Raw genomic sequence first — 19,459 nt, 5'->3', positions numbered from 1 at the left:
TTATTTCTCCAAAAACACCTACAAAAACATAAATAATCAAATAAGTACAGAATCGAGCACTAACAATATATACAATTGAGATCAAAATAGACACATAAATGCGTCTATCAGCTCTCCAAAAATGCTTCTTCTGGAAAGGTAAAAAATCTTGATCAAATTTCTGCTCAAACCATTGCCTTCAATGCCGTTTCCGACAAAAGTAAAACCTCTAACTTGTCTTGGGCTGATGAATGTTTCTCAAATGGTGATTGGTTCGACAAACCATTATTAACAGAAAGGATCAATGAATTTGTAAAAAGAAGCATTAGATGTGATAAACATCCACTGTTAGCTCTTGCTGCTAATGATTCTAAGAAAGAAAAATCTTTATGTGTCAACGTGTTGAATACGTCTGATGGATGTGATGAACCTTCAGCTCATGCAGCAGAAACATTCACATACTCAAAATCTGATTCATAAGTTGTGTCTGACACAGAGATTTTTGAATTCTTGAATAAAGAGGTTCTTCAAGAAAATCTTCAATTAAAAGCTTCATTGAAGAGACTAGAATCATTAATCCAGGTGAAAGATCTTGAGATAGACTGTCTTAATGATAAACTCACCAGAACCATTGCTCTGAAGGAAAAAGAGACTAATACTCTCAAGGATGATCTACAAAGATTATCAGGAAGCTCTGACAAAATCTCAGCGATGTTATTTGGTCAGAAGTCATTTGGAAATACAAATGGTTTAGGATTTAAAAGTAAGACTGCAGACATTGTCAACCCCATTGTTTATACTTTTCATGAAAAAATAAAGGTTGGCAGTTGTGATAAACAGAAGGCACTTCAACAAGACAAAAGATCCTTGATTTGTTCGTTTTGTGGAAATGCAAATCATGTTCAAAGCACGTGTTGGAGATTCAAGAGGAACCACAAAAGAATTTCCATACTGCAAAGGAACATGCAAAAAATGAATCTGGACAATCAACATGGGTCTCAGAAAACCAATGCTTCCAGAATCAAAAGAGGTAGGAAGTCTGTTTATACAATAAATCTTGGTAAATCACTCTGTGATAAACAAGGGGAGCGTTTGGCTCACAACGTCACTGTCTAGTTTCATAGACGTTCGTATCCTCATTGTTTATCTTGGGAAAAATGAGGTTTGCACTAAAAAGGGCCCAAGTTGTTGTTTGGTAAGTCTGTTTCTTATATTTGTTAAGAAAATATTCTCCTAAAAATATGGAAGACGGATAATAAATCCTGAAAGACTTATTCTATGTCTCTAGGGTTTGGTGGTTCATAAATCTGTTTCTATTCTTGTGTGTTCTCTTTCTCATTTATGTTCAAAAGATACATACTCATTGCTCTTATGACTAGAGGGATCACGAAAAGATATGCAATTAAAGCAGTTAATGTGTATCTTTGTGAAGGAATCTCTTCCTCAAGAGTAAAGAAAGTGAAGACAACAATCAATGGAGAAGGTTCTTCCTCTAACCGTCTCTTGTCTGTTTGTCATTATGATATTGATTTTAGAGGCATGGTGAAAGATTTCATCAACAAGAGAAATGATTTAAAATCTCTAATCATTTCCTCTTTGGAAAAGATAACTCACTATGAACAAATGTTGTCTCTAACCAAGAACACCTTGTGTGAGCTAAAAAGAAAACTTAGTGAGTTAACTGATATTTCTGAAGATTTAAAGGAATTGAACGATCCCATAATCAATGAGTTTTTCAATAATGAGCAGGAATTCTCAGTAGGTGCTCTGAGAAAGATCTACAATGTCTAGTAAATCTTCTAATTTTTCTTGTTTTGTTTAGAATAATAACTAGAGTTTGGAATAGACATTATTGTGATTACAAATAGCTATGTCCAACGTTTTCATTTTCATGTTTTTTAGATTTATTGGTTTAATTCTAAAATTGTTTGGAAGATGATTTATTTGCAGTATTAATCTTTATGGTTTTATATATTGCAATATTGTTATGGGATATGTGTGTTTACGTCCGTGAACTTGATTGTCCTATACTTTGTCAAAAGTAAAGTCGTTCGTGATTGATATGTATGTATTGATGAAAGAATGAATTGACTTTTGACAAATACAAAAGTTAAGCCTATTATGTCAATTGTTGATGGAAGATAGGTTAAATCTTTTGTGTTCAAGGATTATGTCTATTGGATGTCATTGATTATTCCACGGTATTAGGTCGATCTCCGATCTACAATTTGTGTACATACTGTGTTGTTCCATAAGATGTCTTATGTTGATCTCTATCAACTGAGTCATTGTTTTGACATAGTTATTGTTCCATGAGATACTTTGTGCCGAGCATGACCAATTAAATTGATTACTTTTGTGATTAGTTTGGTTGTGTATTTCGATTAAATTAATTATGGGTTTTCTTGTGATTAATCTAATTGAGTGTTTTTAAGTCTCCATAAGTTTACTTGTGTTGAGTATTTTCGATTAAGTTAATCATGGGTTCTCTTATGATTAATTTAATTGAGTATTTTGGATTCAAACTCATACTTGTATGTAATTTTTTAAGTCCAAAGAAATCCTTCTATTCTTTTTGAAATTAAGGTCGCTCTTGTTGTTCTTTCGGGAATGACATTTTATGGGGGAGAGTTCTTTTGAACTTGTGCTTAATTTCCAAATCTTTGTGGGGAGTGCGGCTATGGAATATTATAGGGGTTATTTTGTATCTTTAAACTCCTTGATGAATGCATTTAGCCTCGGCTTTATGATTGCATCTAAAAAACATGATATATGATTTCTGTTGGTCATGAAATGTCTCTTTTGGAAATTTCATTAGGATCCCGTTCTTGTACCTTTGCCAATTTTATTGAAAAAAAGGGGGAGAATTAATATGTAGTTCACACTACAAATACATATGGTTTTCAGATCATTATGTAAGGGGGAGTGGTTTCTATGTGAGATAGAGTATTGACTAAGGGGGAGTAACATATCACCATAGTATTGTTGTTAAAGTTGCGATACAATTGAACTTTGATGATATGTAATGATACTATGACACTGTATAACAATGATTGAGAACTCTTGTTTTCTCGTTGTTATAACTACGGATTTTCAACAACGATGATGCTAAACTTACAACCTTTGGGATCATTGGAGTACTTGGAAGTGACGAAGATTTCAAGTAATGTTGAAGAATAGGCATGTGGAATAGGAGCTACAAAAGTTTATTTATATATTTTTTGTATTCCATATGCATTGATAGTTTTGTCACTAAAATTGACAAAGAGGGGTATTGTTAGAGCATTGCTCGGTCGAACTCGCATGCGTTGCTATCTCAAGCATGTTTGTCAATGTTAGTGATCAAAACTATAAGTCTTGATTTCTAGTCTACTATAGTTAAGATCTCGGACTAGGATAGAAAGTGTAGTTGAGCTCAAGGACTCCATGGAAATCATCATACAAGACGAAGGACTACTCAAGGAACTGGTGGATCTTCATTGACTAAAAGGTATGTGGAGACTTAAACTTATCTATCACTCAAAAGTATATTTATCTCCTATCTTGAGACAAAAGTCGTTTTGCTACATAGACTTAGATTATACACATTTGATATTTCAAGCCGAGTTTACCTCGTCTATCTATTTATCGAAATATGTGTTGGTAAAGCTTTCGATTTAGCCAAGTTCATCTTTACCTAGTGAAGAAAGTCATGTTATGTTTCAATCACCTTGAAAATTGCTCTGACGAAAAATGGTTTGTGAATAACAACTATATAACATTCTCTGAGAATGTTTCAATGATTGAAATGAGAGTTTAGACTATATAACCATTTGGAGGATATAAGCATTGTTGTGGAAACACATATATGTATAAGTCCTTATTGCTTGAACCAAAGTTTGAGAACTTTGTTGATCAAGTGAACCGTAGAAGTGCGTGAGCTAAGTCCGCGAACTAAATCCGCGAACCCAGTCCGCGAACTAAATCCGCGAACCCAGTCCGCGAACTGGAGAAGTTCTCAAACCCGAGAATTTCTGGTGGGGTTTGTAAACTCCATCCGGGAACTTAAGTCCGCGAACCCAGTCTGAGAACTTGAGTAGGTTATGTCTAAAAACGATGTTTAGTGAAATTATCTTTATAAACTAAGGAATGCAAGTGCAAAACGTATCTATAGAGTTCATGAACCGATTCATGTTAATCAAATCGTTTTTGCTTCAATTGTGTCATGTGTAGTGCATGAGATTTCCTTGCAATTGAACAACTCTCTAACTAGTTCATTTGAGTCATTTGAACTAGTTATGGTGAAGAAGAATATGGTTGATATGAAAGTGATCATATGGCTAACCATTTGTTTTACTATTGCTGAACCAACTAATGTACAAGTTTTAGTACGGTTACACAAGACCAGGAACGTGTATTTCATTTATGTATAACAAGCTATGTTTTCGATCTAACAGTTGATAAATATTAGCTTGAATCTGAATAAGGTTTTCATCTAACGGTGAAAATTGAATGCTTTGTTACCAAGCTAACATTGATTGCAACCCCTGATTTGAAAGACTATATAAGGGAAAACTGTAGCAACTGAGAAAACTAATCCCCACACATTCTGTGTGATACTAGTTGTGCTAAGCTAGAGTCGATTCTCCTTTAACCTTTGGTTTCTTCTTCTAAACCAGGTTAACGACTTAAATACTTCATTGGTATTGTGAAGCCAGACCGATACTACTTTTCTTGTAGTTGTGTGATCTAATCTTGTTGTTTCTATCGTACGAGTACAATTGTAATAATTGGCTTGAGATTTCTATCTCCGATAGGCATGATAAAGAGTAATCAAAAACATCTTCGTCTCATCGTTTGTGATTCCACAATATCTTTTTTTGCTGCGTCGATTAAGACTATTGTGAAGTGATTGATAATACTAGGCTGTTTTTCAGGAATATAAGTCCGGATTATCAATTGGTTCATGTTCACCTTGATTTATCAAAAGACGAAACAAAACTCGTAGGTATATTCGTGGGAGAAGGATTTATCTATTATCGTAGACTTTTCTGTGTGATACAGATTTGTTTATTAAAGTCTCTGACTTCGGTTCGTAACAACTCTTAGTTGTGGGTGAGATCAGCTAAGGGAATCAGGTACGTAGTCTCCTGCTGGGATCAGATATGTATGAGCATAGTTGTACCTTAGATCAGTGTGAGATTGGTTGGGGTTCAACTACAGTCCAGACCGAAGTTAGTTTGGAGTAGGCTAGTATCTTAGCGGCTTAATACAATATGTGTTCAATCTTGACTAGGTCCCGGGATTTTTCTGCATTTGCGGTTTCCTTGTTAACTAAATTTTTGATGTCTGTGTTATTTTTTTTCCGCCTTATATTTATTCATATAATTGAAATAACACAGGATGTGCATTGTTCAATCAATTAGAATATCCGACCTTTTAGTTGTTGATTTAAATTCATTGACACTTGGATATTGGTCTTTGGTACCATCCAAGTTTATCTCTCTTATATTTAAATTGAGACTCGCAGTTTGCTTGAGTAAGATTTAAATCGAGAGATAAAGATAAAAACTCTTTGATATACTTTTTATCTAGATTGAGTCTGACTGTCTAGTTGATTCTCTAGAAAGTATATTGGAGTTTGTCCATACAGATTGCTAAGCGAAATATTGGGTGTGGTTGTTAGACCCCCGCTTTTTCATGATGTTAATTATGTATTTTCAATAGTCTACCATATAGTCGATTTATCTCTTTGTGTTTTTTTTCTATCAAAATTTTACGGCTTGAGCTTGACTTCTTGAGACACAATATTAAGTTATATTCTTCTCTTTCTACTCCTTGATCGGTAATTATTCAAGTCATTTTTGTTAGTTTAAAATTTTAATTATAAAAGAAATTTGTTGGATCATCCGCATCCAGTCCGCCCATCCATGCGTCTGTTGGATGCAAATTCGTTGGATTTTGGGTTGGATGCGGATGCCAAATTAAAAACAATCCATTTTATGGGATTGGGTGCGGATGAGGAAAATACAGACTCATGCTCACCCCTACTTAGTTAGTTTAAAGATAACTTATTTTTAGGCATACTCAAATGTTTTGAGGCATTCCTAACGGTGCCAAAATAGGGTCACTAGGTAAAAACAAACTCACCACACCTTATGTACCCATTTTTGATAATGGCATAACCACCGTTACAAGACTAATGTTAATGATTATGAGTAGATTTACTGATAATGATTAATTAAGAATGTTAAGGATCGATTAAAATTAAATTATTAGTGGTAAATTAGTGGAGAAATCTTATTTATGTGAGAGAGTTGGGGGTTTTTGAGAGGAAGAAGAAGAGGTGAGAAAAAAACTTGGATTTTGAGGTTTTAGTAATTAGAAGTGACCAAAGTTTGTGATTTAAATCAGATACACAGGAATACTTGTAGACGATGTTTGATCTCCATTTTTTAGGTTGAATTCTTAAAAGAAATTGATTTTTTACAACCTAGATCTACTGACCAGATGAATGTTTCAGATGATAACCTGTCAGCCGAACTTATGTTTTTTAAAAATATACCTAGGTTCGGCTGACAAGTTATCATCCGAACCTAATGTTTGATCTCTATTTTTTTAGGTTGAATTCTTAAAAGAAATTGATTTTTTACAACCTAGATCTACTGACCAGATGAATGTTTCGGATGATAACCTGTCAGCCGAACTTATGTTTTTTAAAAATATACCTAGGTTCGGCTGACAAGTTATCATCCGAACCTAAGTTGTTCTTTGTACATGAAGAATACCCAGAGGTTCGGCTGATAACTTGCCAGCTGAACCTAGGTATATTCTTAAAAAATATAGATTTGGCTGACAAGTTATCAACCGAACTTCACTCGGTAACTGGCGAATTTAGGTTTGGCTGACAAGAACTTTACTCCGTCACTGCCGAATTTAGGTTCGGCTGATTCTAATAAAAAATTGAACAACCGAACTAAGTGTGTTTTTTAACAAAGTGAAGTTCGGATATCATTTTCATGATTAATTATCAGTCGAACTGTTCTTCTGAGACAAAAAACAACAACAAATATCTGGGTTCCAATACGCGGATATGAAGCTAAATGGCTTTGTGCAACGCTTCACACGACTCATTTACATTTATGATTTTGATCAATGATCAAAGATTTATGAATCAACAATTAATCACCGACGAAAAATAAAATAAAATCGGTCTGATTAATGATTAAATTAGATTAGGAATGATAATGATTTTGAATTTTGGTTAATGTAGGTTTATATTTTAAATTTAGGTGAAAATATTTAAATAATTTAAATTAATTAAGGGTAACTTAGTAATCTGCCCACTAATAGGATACCCCATATAAACCCACCCTAGATAGGAGAATGGCTTTATACGCCCCAAAACAGGTTTCGTCTAAAGGGGACAATATCGTTCGTCCGTCGGTGGGGGTTTTGCAAAAGCCCAACAAAATACGCCCAACTGGTGGAGGGTGTTTTTTAAAAGCCCAATAAAATACGCCCAACTGAAACCCAAAAATGGTAACAAAGAGAAAAAAATATTCCTCACAAGAGAGATTCAGAGAAATGAGTGAGAAGAAGTAAAAAAAGGAGAAAGGAAAGAAGACATGGAGGAGGAGAAAAATCTCGATCACGGCGGTAGCGGCGGCGGTGGTATTGGTGAAATTGGCGGATATTGGTGGTGGGGATTAGCAAGTGCAGCTCAATTAGCAATAGGAATAAGATCATACAGAAGAGGATACAACGGAGATGGAACATTAATGCCTTTCAAAGCTTTTGGTGTTGCTTTAATATTTCTTGGTTCTGGTGCTGCTGCTATTACTGGATTGCTCAATCTCTCTGGTATGCACAAGGTACTGTAAATACACACCATTACTCTTAATTTTGTGCTTCATCTTATTTTTCATATGACGAAATTACCCCTGAAATCCTGCCTCCAGTGTATTAGGGTATTATCCTTACTGTATGTATGTTGGTATTGAACCCCAGGTTGAAGATTTCAAGAGATTGGGTGCAAATATCAGGGGTGGTTTAGGAGTTCCCCCTAGAGAAACTCAGAAATAGGTGTTTTTTTTTTCTTTTCTTTTTTTTTTTTTTTCTTTTTTTTTGTAATTGTTGAATTTTGGTAATAATTAAATGTCTAAATCTAAGGATTAATCGGAAGAGTTTGCCATATTGGTGTCATAGTAGTTTCCTACACATTGCTTGCTGTTACTGTATTGTGTTTACTTTACTGAATTGACTGCATTATCTGCTATTTAGACTTTGGAGTGGAAATCCACTGTGTATTGTGCAAGATGATTCGCGCATAGTGTGAATATTAAGACTGTAATAAAGTTAGGATTAGTGAAACAATAAGATAATGCACATTATGTCCATTTTTCTACCTGCTCCCATAAAAAACTGCATTTTGCATTATGAGTCTACTGCTGTTTTCAAACAGCCTGACCAGATGGAGAATTTCTTCGGAATACTTGCCGACTTCTCTTCAAGACTTTTTTGAAAGTGGTTCTTTTTAGTGAATTAAACTCTTTAAATTGAGAGACTTGGTGACTTTTTACTTTTTTAGTTTTTATTTAAGCCTTTGCTGGTGTTGTTCAGTGAGGAATTTTAGGTTGGAAGTGATGTAAATTGGAATAATAGAATTGACATTTGATGGTTCTTTTGTGAAGTCAAGTGTTGAAATTGAGTCTTCAAGCCTCTGCAAGTGACCAATGATGGTGAAGTATAGTTTGTATGAAGCTGTACAGTCAGGGGATATTGATCTTGTTAAAAAATTGGTTGCTGTACTGGTGATTATCATGATAGTTATCTTCTACTCTTACAAATGAAGACCCATATCGAGAGTAACTTGCTTCATGTTGCGGTGCAATTCAACAAAGAAGTGTGTGTTGAAGAGATTTGCAGAAGATGCCCGTCGTTGTTATTACAGCAGAACTTAGAGGGAGATACACCTTTACATATTGCTGCAAGGATGGGGTTATCTGATGTGGTCAGAGTTCTATTTAACAGTGCTCGTCAAATGAATGGAGAAGATGATGTTGAAAAAGGAATAGGACTCGAATTATTAGGAGAAGAAAGTACACGTTTTTTTAGCAGTGTTGCTGAAGTAAATGAAGGGTATTCGTCATCTGTGTCAATGACAAAATTGCAGCAACTAGTGAGGTTGACCAATAATAAGAAAGACACGGCGCTTCACGAGGCACTGCGAAACCCATCCTATGGCGAAACAGTGAAGTTGTTAGCAGAAGCAGACCCAAGTTTTGCATACTGTGGCAATAATGCTGGTGAAACCCCGCTTCACTTGGCAGTCCAGCATGGGGAGTATTTTCAAGTCAAATTTATCTTGAACAACTTGCCAATCCCATCTTGTAGTTCCCCTGGAGGAAGGACTGTATTGCACAATGCAATACTTCGCCATGTTGATTCAGGTAATTTTAATGTTGATAGTTTTTCGGAAATGCCAAGTAGTATTATATTTTAGAGCTACTACATCTATTTTCTTTTTTGCTCAATGAATAAAGAGTTCTTAAAATAGGCAAAGGAAATGGATCTGTAGTTATCAATTATAGGGAACTTTCATTTATAGGATTAGAGAAATGTATCTTTAAGTAGTTTCAAGTTTGAGAAATTAGCTTTTTGATTTGATGCTTACAAATAAATGACAGGTCTAATGGACATAGTAGACGTATTGCTGGAAAATAAGAGACATCTAGTAAAAGAAGCAGACAGAGATGGGCGTTCTGCACTTCACTATGCTGCATATGATGGCAATGCAGAACTAGCTACAAAGCTGTTAGATGTTGATCCTTCAGCTGGATATATAAAGGACAAAGATGGCATGACTGCTCTTCATCATGCTGCGGGAGGGAATGATAATTCTACTTTACACCGCAGAAGTGATAAATTTATTGAAAATGTTATTCAACGATGTCCCGATTCTTGGGAACTGCTAGATAGTGAAGGCCGTAATTTTCTTCATGTTGCTGCTAAGAATAGACGATTCAGCACTATCAAGTATGTTTTCGATATGAAATCAAATTACATGGCAAATAATCTTATATGTGGCAGGGATAAGCATGGAAACACACCATGGGATCTGTTTGTCAAATCCAGAGGAGGTGTCAGTCACTGGCGCAAGGATGCGTGTTATAATATTTTTTTACAGGACCCTAGAGTGATCAAGGTCGTCGGTTACAAATACAGATTCATGGTTGATCGGGTTGCAACTCACGACAGTACTCGGACTCAGAATACTTCAGTATGTCTCACTCTCCCTTACCTTGCTAAAAGATATTTGTGATAAAAGCATCGTGTGCTTGTTGTTGTGGTTCGCAATTCATTCTGATTCTCATTCCCAATCTCTTTGATCTGAGTCTAACCGTATAAATGGTTGATATTCAATTCCAAATTGGAGATATACTGCAATGGAACAACTAATTTTCTTGTGCCTTGGCTGGCTCATAAACCAATGTTTATCCAAACTGCCTTTTTGTTTTGTTCTTTTGTTGTGATACTTAACTAGTGCTACATTTTCTTTTTTTTGTTTTTTGTTTTTTCCTTCTTTGACAGAAAGAAAAAGACAAGGAACTAAGCAACGATGATAAAATACCAAAGCAGAAAGAAAAAACAAGAGAAAAGTTAGAGAATATGAGCCAAAGCCATATGGTGGTGGTTACACTTATAGCAACTGTTGCATTTGCAGCTGGTTTTACATTGCCAGGAGGCTACAGAAATGATGGACCAGAAGAGGGTATGGCAACATTAGCTAAAAAATCAGCTTTTATTGCTTTCATGGTATCGAACAGTTTAGCAATGCTACTCTCCCTATATGCCCTCTTCATTCACTTTTGGACTAGGTTCCAAACCGCCATGCTAAACAAGTATGAATTAATATCAGTAGCTGTGCCAACACTTGCTTGTACATTCTTTGCCATTTTAGCAATGGCAGTTGCATTTGTGACAGGCACATACACAGTTATCAGCTGTTTTCCTGGGCTTGCCATACCCCTGTGTGTACTGAGCTGCAGTTTCTTCGTTTTCGCTTTTAATTTCCTCTACATGTCATACAGATGGTTGGACGAAGAGGATCGGATTCCATTTCTTAAGTTTGCTATTACTAGGGTTACACGTGCATTTTTCTTCCATTCCTGAAAAGTTTGAAACAACAATTTTGTGGGCTAATGCAGAAATTTCGTGGGCTGGTTGTTGACAGGAATGAATAAAACTTCAGTTGTGTTGTGTGTTAGTTGTGTCAGAGTAAATAATATCCAGATTCGCACCTCGTTATATCGAAATAACTAAAATTTTCTTTCACCAAGCACAGACATCTGTGCAGCATGATCTCCGATAATATATTCAAATGCGTTCCACATCACAGTGGACGGAAACTGCAAGACCCCAAGGCTCATTTGCAGAACATTTTAATTTATAAATTAGATACGTTTCGCGTTATAGTGGTAAATCTTGTTGTTTAGTGCTCTCACCATAATACTGGAAAACCCTTTAAGGTGAGTGCTGAAAAATGTGCTCAGCAGCGCCAAAATAATATACTATCACCTAGTCTCATTTGATTTAGCTGCTTGCATGGAGATTCTTCCTTATAATTTCCTCCTACTTCTCTCCTTGCTTCTCATTCCTTCATATCTTCCTATTACAATCAAAAACAGAAGCTATGGAAGTCGAACCAAACCCAACTTCCCACCTGGTCCTCCAAGTAGTTTACATCAATTTATGAAACAGCCCCATCAAGCAATCGCACAACTATCCAAAATTTATGGTCCAGTCATGTTTATACAATACGGTCGTATACCAACAGTCGTAATCTCCTCTGCTGAAGATGCCGAACAACTCTTCAAAACACATGATATTGCGTTTTGCAATAGAGTTCAACTTGCTGGGAGAAAACAGCTTTCGTATAGTTATGTGGATATGGCTTTAGTACTTTTTGGAGAGTACTGGAGAGAGATTCGAAAAATAAGCGCCCTTGAACTCTTTACTAAGAAAAGAGTGCAATCTTTTAAGGTCAACAGGGAAGAAGAGGTTGATGCTTTGATTGATTCCGTATCTTCTTCTTTAGATACTACTGCTGTTAACGTTTTCGAAAAGTTAGCAAGTTTCACACATGAAACAACCTGTAGAGTTGCTTTTGGTCAGACTAGGAAACAGTTTGATGGAAGACTTGTAGAACTTCTTCGTGAAGTCGCCATTTTGACTAGTTTATCTCCATCCGACTACTTTCCAGAGGTGAGTTGGATTATCGATAGGGTCACTGGAATCCATGGTAAAACAGAAAAATGCTTTCATGAATTGGACGATTTGTTGCAACAAATCATAGACGAAAATGACATCCCGGAACGACTGGAACTGGAGCACGAAGATATCATAGACGTCTTGCTTAAACTAATGAAGGCTCAAATGAGTACAATTCGTCTTACTAACGACCATATTAAAGCAGTTATTCTGGTAATTTCTTTTCTTTTTTCTTCTTACTTTTTTTCTTTCTCGGTTTCTATATTTATGACCATAAGCTTATGAATTGTAATACATATTCATGATTTTCTGTTTGAAAATTATCAGAATATATACCTTGGTGGAGTAGACACAACAACTGGTGTAATGACTTGGGCAATGGCAGAACTGGCTAAAGATTCCAAATATACGATTGGGAATTGCCTAAAGGATTGAAGACAGGAGACCTAAACATGGAGGAGTCAGTAGGGAGTAGATATGATCCATTTGAGCTTGTACCCATCAAGCATGTGTTTAAGAAGTAAATCTTATTAAGTGAAAACAAAAGTTTGTGCCAAATGTATATGCATGATATTGCATGTGTGATACTGTGCTATATATATATACATGATGGGGCATATATGTAGTGTGATTTTACTATTTTTTTGTCGATAGAAGATTTGGTGCTGGCGAGTTTTAGTATGTACTCCAATTTCCATCTGGCGCATTTGAGTACAAAGCCAATTCTAGTAAAAAATATACGTAATCAGGCTGCCGAGAACCCCAAACACGGCCATCCACTGGCGGTTTTAGTTGATATATCAAATAGATCATTCTCTAGCATATTCTTCACAGATACTTTAGGATGCATTACATTTTTATGAATCGCTTAAAGACACTTGCAAGTTTTATATGTGACATGATTTTTGAAGATTTCTTTCGTAAATGAGAACAATAATTTCCCAAGATTGGGCGTTGAAGAAAATGAAGCAATGGTTTGCCGTAGTACTGGAAGTGTCAATGTGTGTGAGACAGAAATTCATTCGGAATGGGCTGAAAACGCTTGTAACAAGAGAAAATTAAGGTCTCTGTTAACTGGGATCACTGTCCATTTCTGTAGTCCTCTGCGCCTACTCTGTTTTGCACCGAACCCTGATTTTGGGCATACCAAATTTTTCTAGGCATACAGAACAATAGTCCTATCTTGGGTGACCTTATAAGGGGTACCCTATGGGTAGTTCAATTATCTATATACCCTTAATACAAAAATCTAAAATCAGTTTTCTAAAAAATCAAAATCAGTTTTCCTTACCATCTCTTCTTCCTCCTCCTCCTCTAGCCGAACTCTTCCCCCTCCTGCGAAAAAAAAATTCATCATCGTGATTAATTGTCGATTCGTAAAAATTTGATCGTCGATTAAACTCAACCACATAATGACTCGTACAAAGAAAAGCAGGGACTAGGCAAACCAAATCGTCTTCTAATCCATCAATTGAAGAAGAAGAACCAATTGAAGATGAAGGTGTAGAAACTGAAAATCAACCACCAATTGAACCAGAAATTGAACCAACTGCATCTCCAACTCCGGAAATGAGGATAAGAAAGCAAGTTTTACAAACCCAATCTCCTATTTGCTGTTTTTCATCGATTAAATGACGGTTACAGTGTTGGGTTCGGCTCAAAATTGAGTTGCGTTTTTAGCCGAACAGTTCTTCACAAAAGCTTCCTGTAAGTGTATATGAACAGTTCGGCATGAAATTTCATGAAATTTCAAGCCGAACCTAGTCACAGATAGAGATGCATAGGGGTTCGGCGTATTCGATAATCATAATATGTGCCGAACCTAGCACGTTAACGAAGTTCGGCTATTACGATATTCTCAATATGTGCCGAACCAATAACAATATTTTAACCCAAAAAATAACAAATTGATATTCGGCTCATACGATTTTCGAAATATAAGCCGAACCGGTAATTATTTTTTTCCGAGCTATTCAGGATATTGTTCGGCTTACTATGAAACTTTCATATAAGCCGAACTAGTGTCTAGCAAACAGTTCGGCACATGCAGTAAACAGATTCAGTAAGCCGAACCGTTCATCAATTGGTAGATTCGGCTCATAGATGTGAGCCGAACCTCAACCTGTTTCGCCGAACCATGATTCAAAAAACCTAACTTTTGATAATTGAGAGCTATAGAAGTGAGATTAAGTATATGATATAAGTGTACCTGTGTATTAGAAGCATTGGGTTCCTCATCAATGTCTTCATCATCAGGATGTGGCTCATAAAAATCATCATCTTGAGTTTGTGTTTGAGTTTGTGTTTGAGTTTGAGCTTGAGTTTGAGTGGGTGTAAAATCATTCTCATAATCTAAGAAATCAGCCATTTCTGGATCATTGTTGTAGTTGATATGTATTTTCCTAGGTTTTTTAGATGAATGATGACCCTCCTCATCCTCCATTGAATCAAGAATTAGAATTTTCTCACTTTCTCCTCAAAATTTTCATCTAAACAACTCTTATAATTCTGAAAATTATTTTAATCACTAAACAAAATATTTAATCACTAATCAAGATTATTAACACTAATACGTAATGGGCAGATTTTCCATTAAAATTTTTTTGGGTTAAGGGGTTATCTGATTTTGCTATTTCACAACCTTTTTTGTCTTCATTCAGTATGCCTTGGAAGATTTTGGTATGCCCAAAATTATAGTTCTTTGCACCAATTAACCTAGGCTTTCTCCTTTTTCCTTTTCAGTTACTGGATTGCCTATAGTATTTACTCTAGACTTTATCCTAGAGTATCATTCAAGTCAAAACTTGGGAACCAGATGAGGCTCTCCTTACGGAGCAAGGATGATGTACTAAGAGTTTGTTGGATCACAATAATCAGAGATTCGGAAATAATCTTCAGAAATCAGAAGCATATATTATTTTTGCCACACGAGAAGGACAACAAAATCCTTTTTTTTTTTTTTTCCTACAAGTATATTCTGAAATTTAGCTCTAGCACTAACTTTTGCTTTTAGAAGCTATTTTTATGTGGCATCCAGATGTATAATTTGTGAACATACCTCGTGAGGATTCAGTTAATTAAAAGCCAAGTCTATTATCCATCCAAACTGACCCCAAATGCATGGGTGGTGATGATAACATGATAAAAGTGATGATGAAAATCATTGAATTTATTAACAACATTTATTACAGAACTAGTAGTTTCATAACCTTTACAATAAAGACAAAGAGGCTATATTTATAGCAGTCCGTACAAAAGAGATACAATACACGTGATTACACACGTGCAGTCAACACAAACAAGTAAGCAGTTAACCTGCACTGCAATTTCCCTTATCCTGCACCGCTTCCATATCCTGAGCTGTAACATCTGTAACTTTAATGACTATGTTATTATCCCCCCGGAAACTGATGGGTATCTGAACAACCATTAGTTTGTCTCTGAGAAATAGAAACCGTGGACTATGAAGACCCTTGGTAAAAATATCAGCAATTTGATCTAATGTATGAACATAAACCATCCAAAGATTTCCCTTGAACAAGCTCTCTGATGAAGTGATAGTCAAGATGAACATGCTTCATCTTTGAATGCATTACTGGATTTGAAGCAATAGAAATTGAACCGAGATTATCACAACCAAGTTTGGGTATACCTGAAATTGGAAAATGCAGATCATTCAAGAGATAACAGATCCACACCATTTCAGCTGCACTATGAGCCAAAGTTCTGTATTCTGCTTCTGTACTAGATCTAGCCACTGTAGTTTGCTTTTTAGAAGACCAGGAAATAATATTTGAGCCAAGAAAAACACAATAACCTCTAGTAGATCTTCTATCATCAATTGATCCTGCCCAATCTGCATCAGAAAATCCTAAAAGAAAAGAACTTCCCCTTGTGAACTTCAAACCAAAATCCAAAGTACCCTTGATATATCTTAGAATTCTCTTGGAAGCTATAAGATGAGTAGTGGTAGGATGCTGCATGTACTGACATACAAGATTGACAGCATAAGTAATATCTGGTCTGGTCCATGTAAGATACTGCAAAGCACCAACTAAAGATCTGTATTCAATTGGGTTTGAGAGAAGTTCACCTGAAGAAGAAGATAGCTTGTCTGTTGCTGAGACTGGAGTAACACAAGGCTTAGCACCTTCCATGTTATGCTTGTGAAGTAGATCAACAACATATTTGGTTTGAGTGAGAAATAAAGTATCAGATGTTCTCTTAACTTGAAGCCCCAAAAAATAATGCAAAGCACCCAGATCTTTTATAGGAAAATGTTCTTGTAACTTGGAGATAGCATACTTCAGAAAATTTAGAGAAGAACCTGTGAGAAGAACTTGATTTGAGAACCATCTTTGTGAACAAAGAGTGAAGTATCTGACAGAGAATTCACAAAATTTAAAGATTTCAAAGCTTGACTAAGTTTCTCATACCAAGCTCTAGGAGCCTGTTTAAGTACATATATTTCTTTATGAAGAAGGAAAACATAATCAGGTTTATCTGGATCCACAAAACCTGGAGGTTGACATATATAAACCTCTTCTTGCAAGTCACCATGCAAAAATGCATTGCTCACATCAAGTTGATGAATACTCCATTGAAATTGAACTGCTATTGACAAAATAATTCTAGTTGTAGTTGGCTTAGCAACTGGACTAAATGTCTCCTCATAATCAGGGCCTGGTTGCTGATTATAACCCTTTGCTACAAGCCTTGTTTTGTGTTTGTCTAAGCTTCCACCTGCCTTATACTTTACTCTAAACACCCATTTACGGCCAATCATATTTTGTGCTTTATCAGGTTTAACCAAAGACCAAGTACCTGCTCTCATTAAAGCATTACATTCTTCAACTAAAGAAAATCTCCATTCTGCAACTTTATTTGCAGCTGCTATACTCTTAGGTACATGAGACATAAAGACAATCTGTATAGGATACTTTGTAGCAAAATATGATTTGGGAGTATAAATACCATGTTTCCCTCTAGTTGTCATTGCATGATCATTCTTAACAAGAGGAACAGAAGGAGAGGAACATTGGACAACTTCTGAAGATGTAAGAGGAACATATGAAGTAGTACATTTAGCAATGTCTAAAGAAGTAGACAAATGAGATGAGGATGAAGGTGGAGAGGAGGGTGGAGAAGTGGATTGAATAAGAGCATTGTAGGGAAAAGTACTTTCATCAAAAGAAACATGTCTTGAAATATAGATTTTATTTGTAAGGGGATCAAAACATCTATAACCTTTATGTTGAAGACTATATCCCAAAAAAACACAATGCCTACTCCTAGTTTCCAGTTTATTTGTTGTACAAGGTTTGAGCAATGGAAAGCAGGAACATCCAAATACTTTCAGAAAATTGTAATCTGGTTGAGTATGAAACAATTTCTCAAAAGGAGTAAGAAAGGAAATAGCTCTAGTTGGCAATCTATTTATGAGATAGTTAGCAGCATTAAGAGCTTCAACCCAGAATTTGTTTGGTAAGCCAGATTGTAAAAGTAAAGCTCTAGTAATGCCTAGAAGATGCTTATGTTTCACTTCTGCCACACCATTTTGTTCTGGTGTATTGGGACGAGAGAATTCATGCGTAATGCCAACTTTATCATAGAAAGTTTTAATAAAAGTGTTCAAGAACTCTCCACCATTGTCAGTTCCAATCTTTATCACAGAACAAGTTAAAGCTTTTCAATTCTAGTGACAAAAGTTGTAAAGGAAACTTTAAGCTCAGATTTAGAAGACAATGGAATAATCCATCAATACTTTGTAAATTCATCAACTATATTGGCATAATACAAACTACCTGAAATAGAAGGTACATGACATGGACCCCATAAATCCATATGTAATAATTCAAGAGGTTGTTTAGCAAAAATTTGAGATATTTGAAATGGTAATTTGTGAGACCAACATAGTTGACATTCAGTACAATGAAAGGGCTTATTGGAAACATTTGATAACTGCATAACATGACATATTTTCTGAAGAGTTTGAAAGTTTGGATGACCAAATCGTCTATGAAGGAGAGAGCTATCAGTTATTGAGGAGAGATATTGTGGAGTTGATGTGAATTTTATTGGATATAATACATTTTTATGTGGTCCTTGGAAAAGAATCTTCCCAGTAATCTGATCCTTCACAGAAAAACATTGGAATCAAGAGTTAAAGAATAATTGTTATCTGAAGTGAATTTATGTACATATAAGAGATTATGAGAGGCTTGAGGCACTAAGAGGACATCATTTAAGTGAAAAGAATGATCATTGACAACTTTACTAGAGTAACCAGTATGATAAATAGACATACCTCCCCCATTTGCAGTATTGATGATTTCAGTGCCTTCATAAGAAGTAGTTTCTTGTAGAATAGTTGGATCTGAAGTGATATGATTGTTTGCTCCACTATCTACTATCCATTCTTCTTTATCAAATATATCAGCAGCAACAAGCATTGCACTGAGGTTTGCTGGAGGAGCTCTTCCTTTGTAAGAAAAAATTAATCTCTGATTGCAGTTTGGAGCTAAATGACTGTCTGAGTGACAAATCTGACAAGTTTCCTTATCTGTAACTGCATGACCTCTTCCAGATGCATGCCTTGCAAATATTGCAGGATTTGGAAACCTACCAGCATTAGAGAATCTGCCTCTATAGTTACCTCTACTGGAAGAACCTCTTGAATATTCACTAAAATTATTAGCCATGAATGCCTTAGCATCTAGTTCAATCTTTGTAATTTGATCTCTTTCACTGACAACAGCCTCTTCACTTAACAAATTGTTATGCAGTTCAATACTAGTAACTAAAGGATTTCTATGCCTCATGGAAGTAGCAAAAGGAATATAATCAAAGTTTAAGGATTTGAGAGTAATAACAACTAACTCTCTATCTGAGACAATTTCACCAGCAGCAACTAATTTGTTTGACAAAAGTTTTATTTCATTGATTAAAGCAGGGATTGATTTATCACCTTGAGAAATAGAGAGAAGGTTTGTGCGTAATTGAATGGAATGTGTTGATGAATCCCTGGCAAATCTTTCTTCAATACTTGTCCATAGATGATGTGAAGATGTTGTTCTTGAAAAATAAGCAATGACAGATTCAGAAATAATAGAATTTATCCACATGATTATTGTCGAATCTTCATCTAACCAATCTGAGTAGTTTTGATTTTGAACTCCATTAGCTTCATTTCTTGGAGATGTATATCTAGGAGGACAAGGATAAGATC

General features: G+C 35.6%; 4 protein-coding genes across 4 annotated transcripts; 3 read left to right on the top strand and 1 right to left on the bottom strand.

Moving 5' to 3' along the window:
• Positions 1-7,518: 7,518 nt before the first annotated feature.
• On the top strand, positions 7,519-11,215 carry LOC113329484 (protein ACCELERATED CELL DEATH 6-like). Its single transcript, XM_026576357.1, has 4 exons — positions 7,519-7,832; positions 7,969-9,410; positions 9,648-10,240; positions 10,552-11,215. The coding sequence occupies exons 2-4, from the start codon at positions 8,807-8,809 to the stop codon at positions 11,131-11,133; spliced, it is 1,779 nt and encodes a 592-aa protein (XP_026432142.1). The 5' UTR covers positions 7,519-7,832; positions 7,969-8,806; the 3' UTR covers positions 11,134-11,215.
• LOC113329656 lies at positions 7,587-8,043 on the top strand. Its single transcript, XM_026576508.1, has 2 exons — positions 7,587-7,832; positions 7,969-8,043. Exons 1-2 carry the CDS (start codon positions 7,587-7,589, stop codon positions 8,041-8,043), a joined length of 321 nt encoding a protein of 106 aa, XP_026432293.1.
• A 267-nt stretch (positions 11,216-11,482) lies between the features above and the next one.
• On the top strand, positions 11,483-12,772 carry LOC113329593 (cytochrome P450 71B36-like). The gene is made up of 2 exons (XM_026576455.1): positions 11,483-12,444; positions 12,559-12,772. The coding sequence occupies exons 1-2, from the start codon at positions 11,566-11,568 to the stop codon at positions 12,664-12,666; spliced, it is 987 nt and encodes a 328-aa protein (XP_026432240.1). The 5' UTR covers positions 11,483-11,565; the 3' UTR covers positions 12,667-12,772.
• Positions 12,773-15,541: 2,769 nt separating this feature from the next.
• Positions 15,542-16,388, bottom strand: LOC113329655 (uncharacterized mitochondrial protein AtMg00810-like). The gene is made up of 2 exons (XM_026576507.1): positions 15,884-16,388; positions 15,542-15,777 (listed from the first exon to the last, which is right to left on the bottom strand). The coding sequence occupies exons 1-2, from the start codon at positions 16,386-16,388 to the stop codon at positions 15,542-15,544; spliced, it is 741 nt and encodes a 246-aa protein (XP_026432292.1).
• Positions 16,389-19,459: the final 3,071 nt, after the last annotated feature.

The sequence above is a fragment of the Papaver somniferum genome, unplaced genomic scaffold (assembly GCF_003573695.1).
Source record: "Papaver somniferum cultivar HN1 unplaced genomic scaffold, ASM357369v1 unplaced-scaffold_117, whole genome shotgun sequence".
NCBI classification, from domain to species: domain Eukaryota; kingdom Viridiplantae; phylum Streptophyta; class Magnoliopsida; order Ranunculales; family Papaveraceae; genus Papaver; species Papaver somniferum.
The sequence above is the reverse complement of the archived record's forward strand: the minus strand, read 5'-3'. Positions and strand labels throughout refer to the sequence as shown.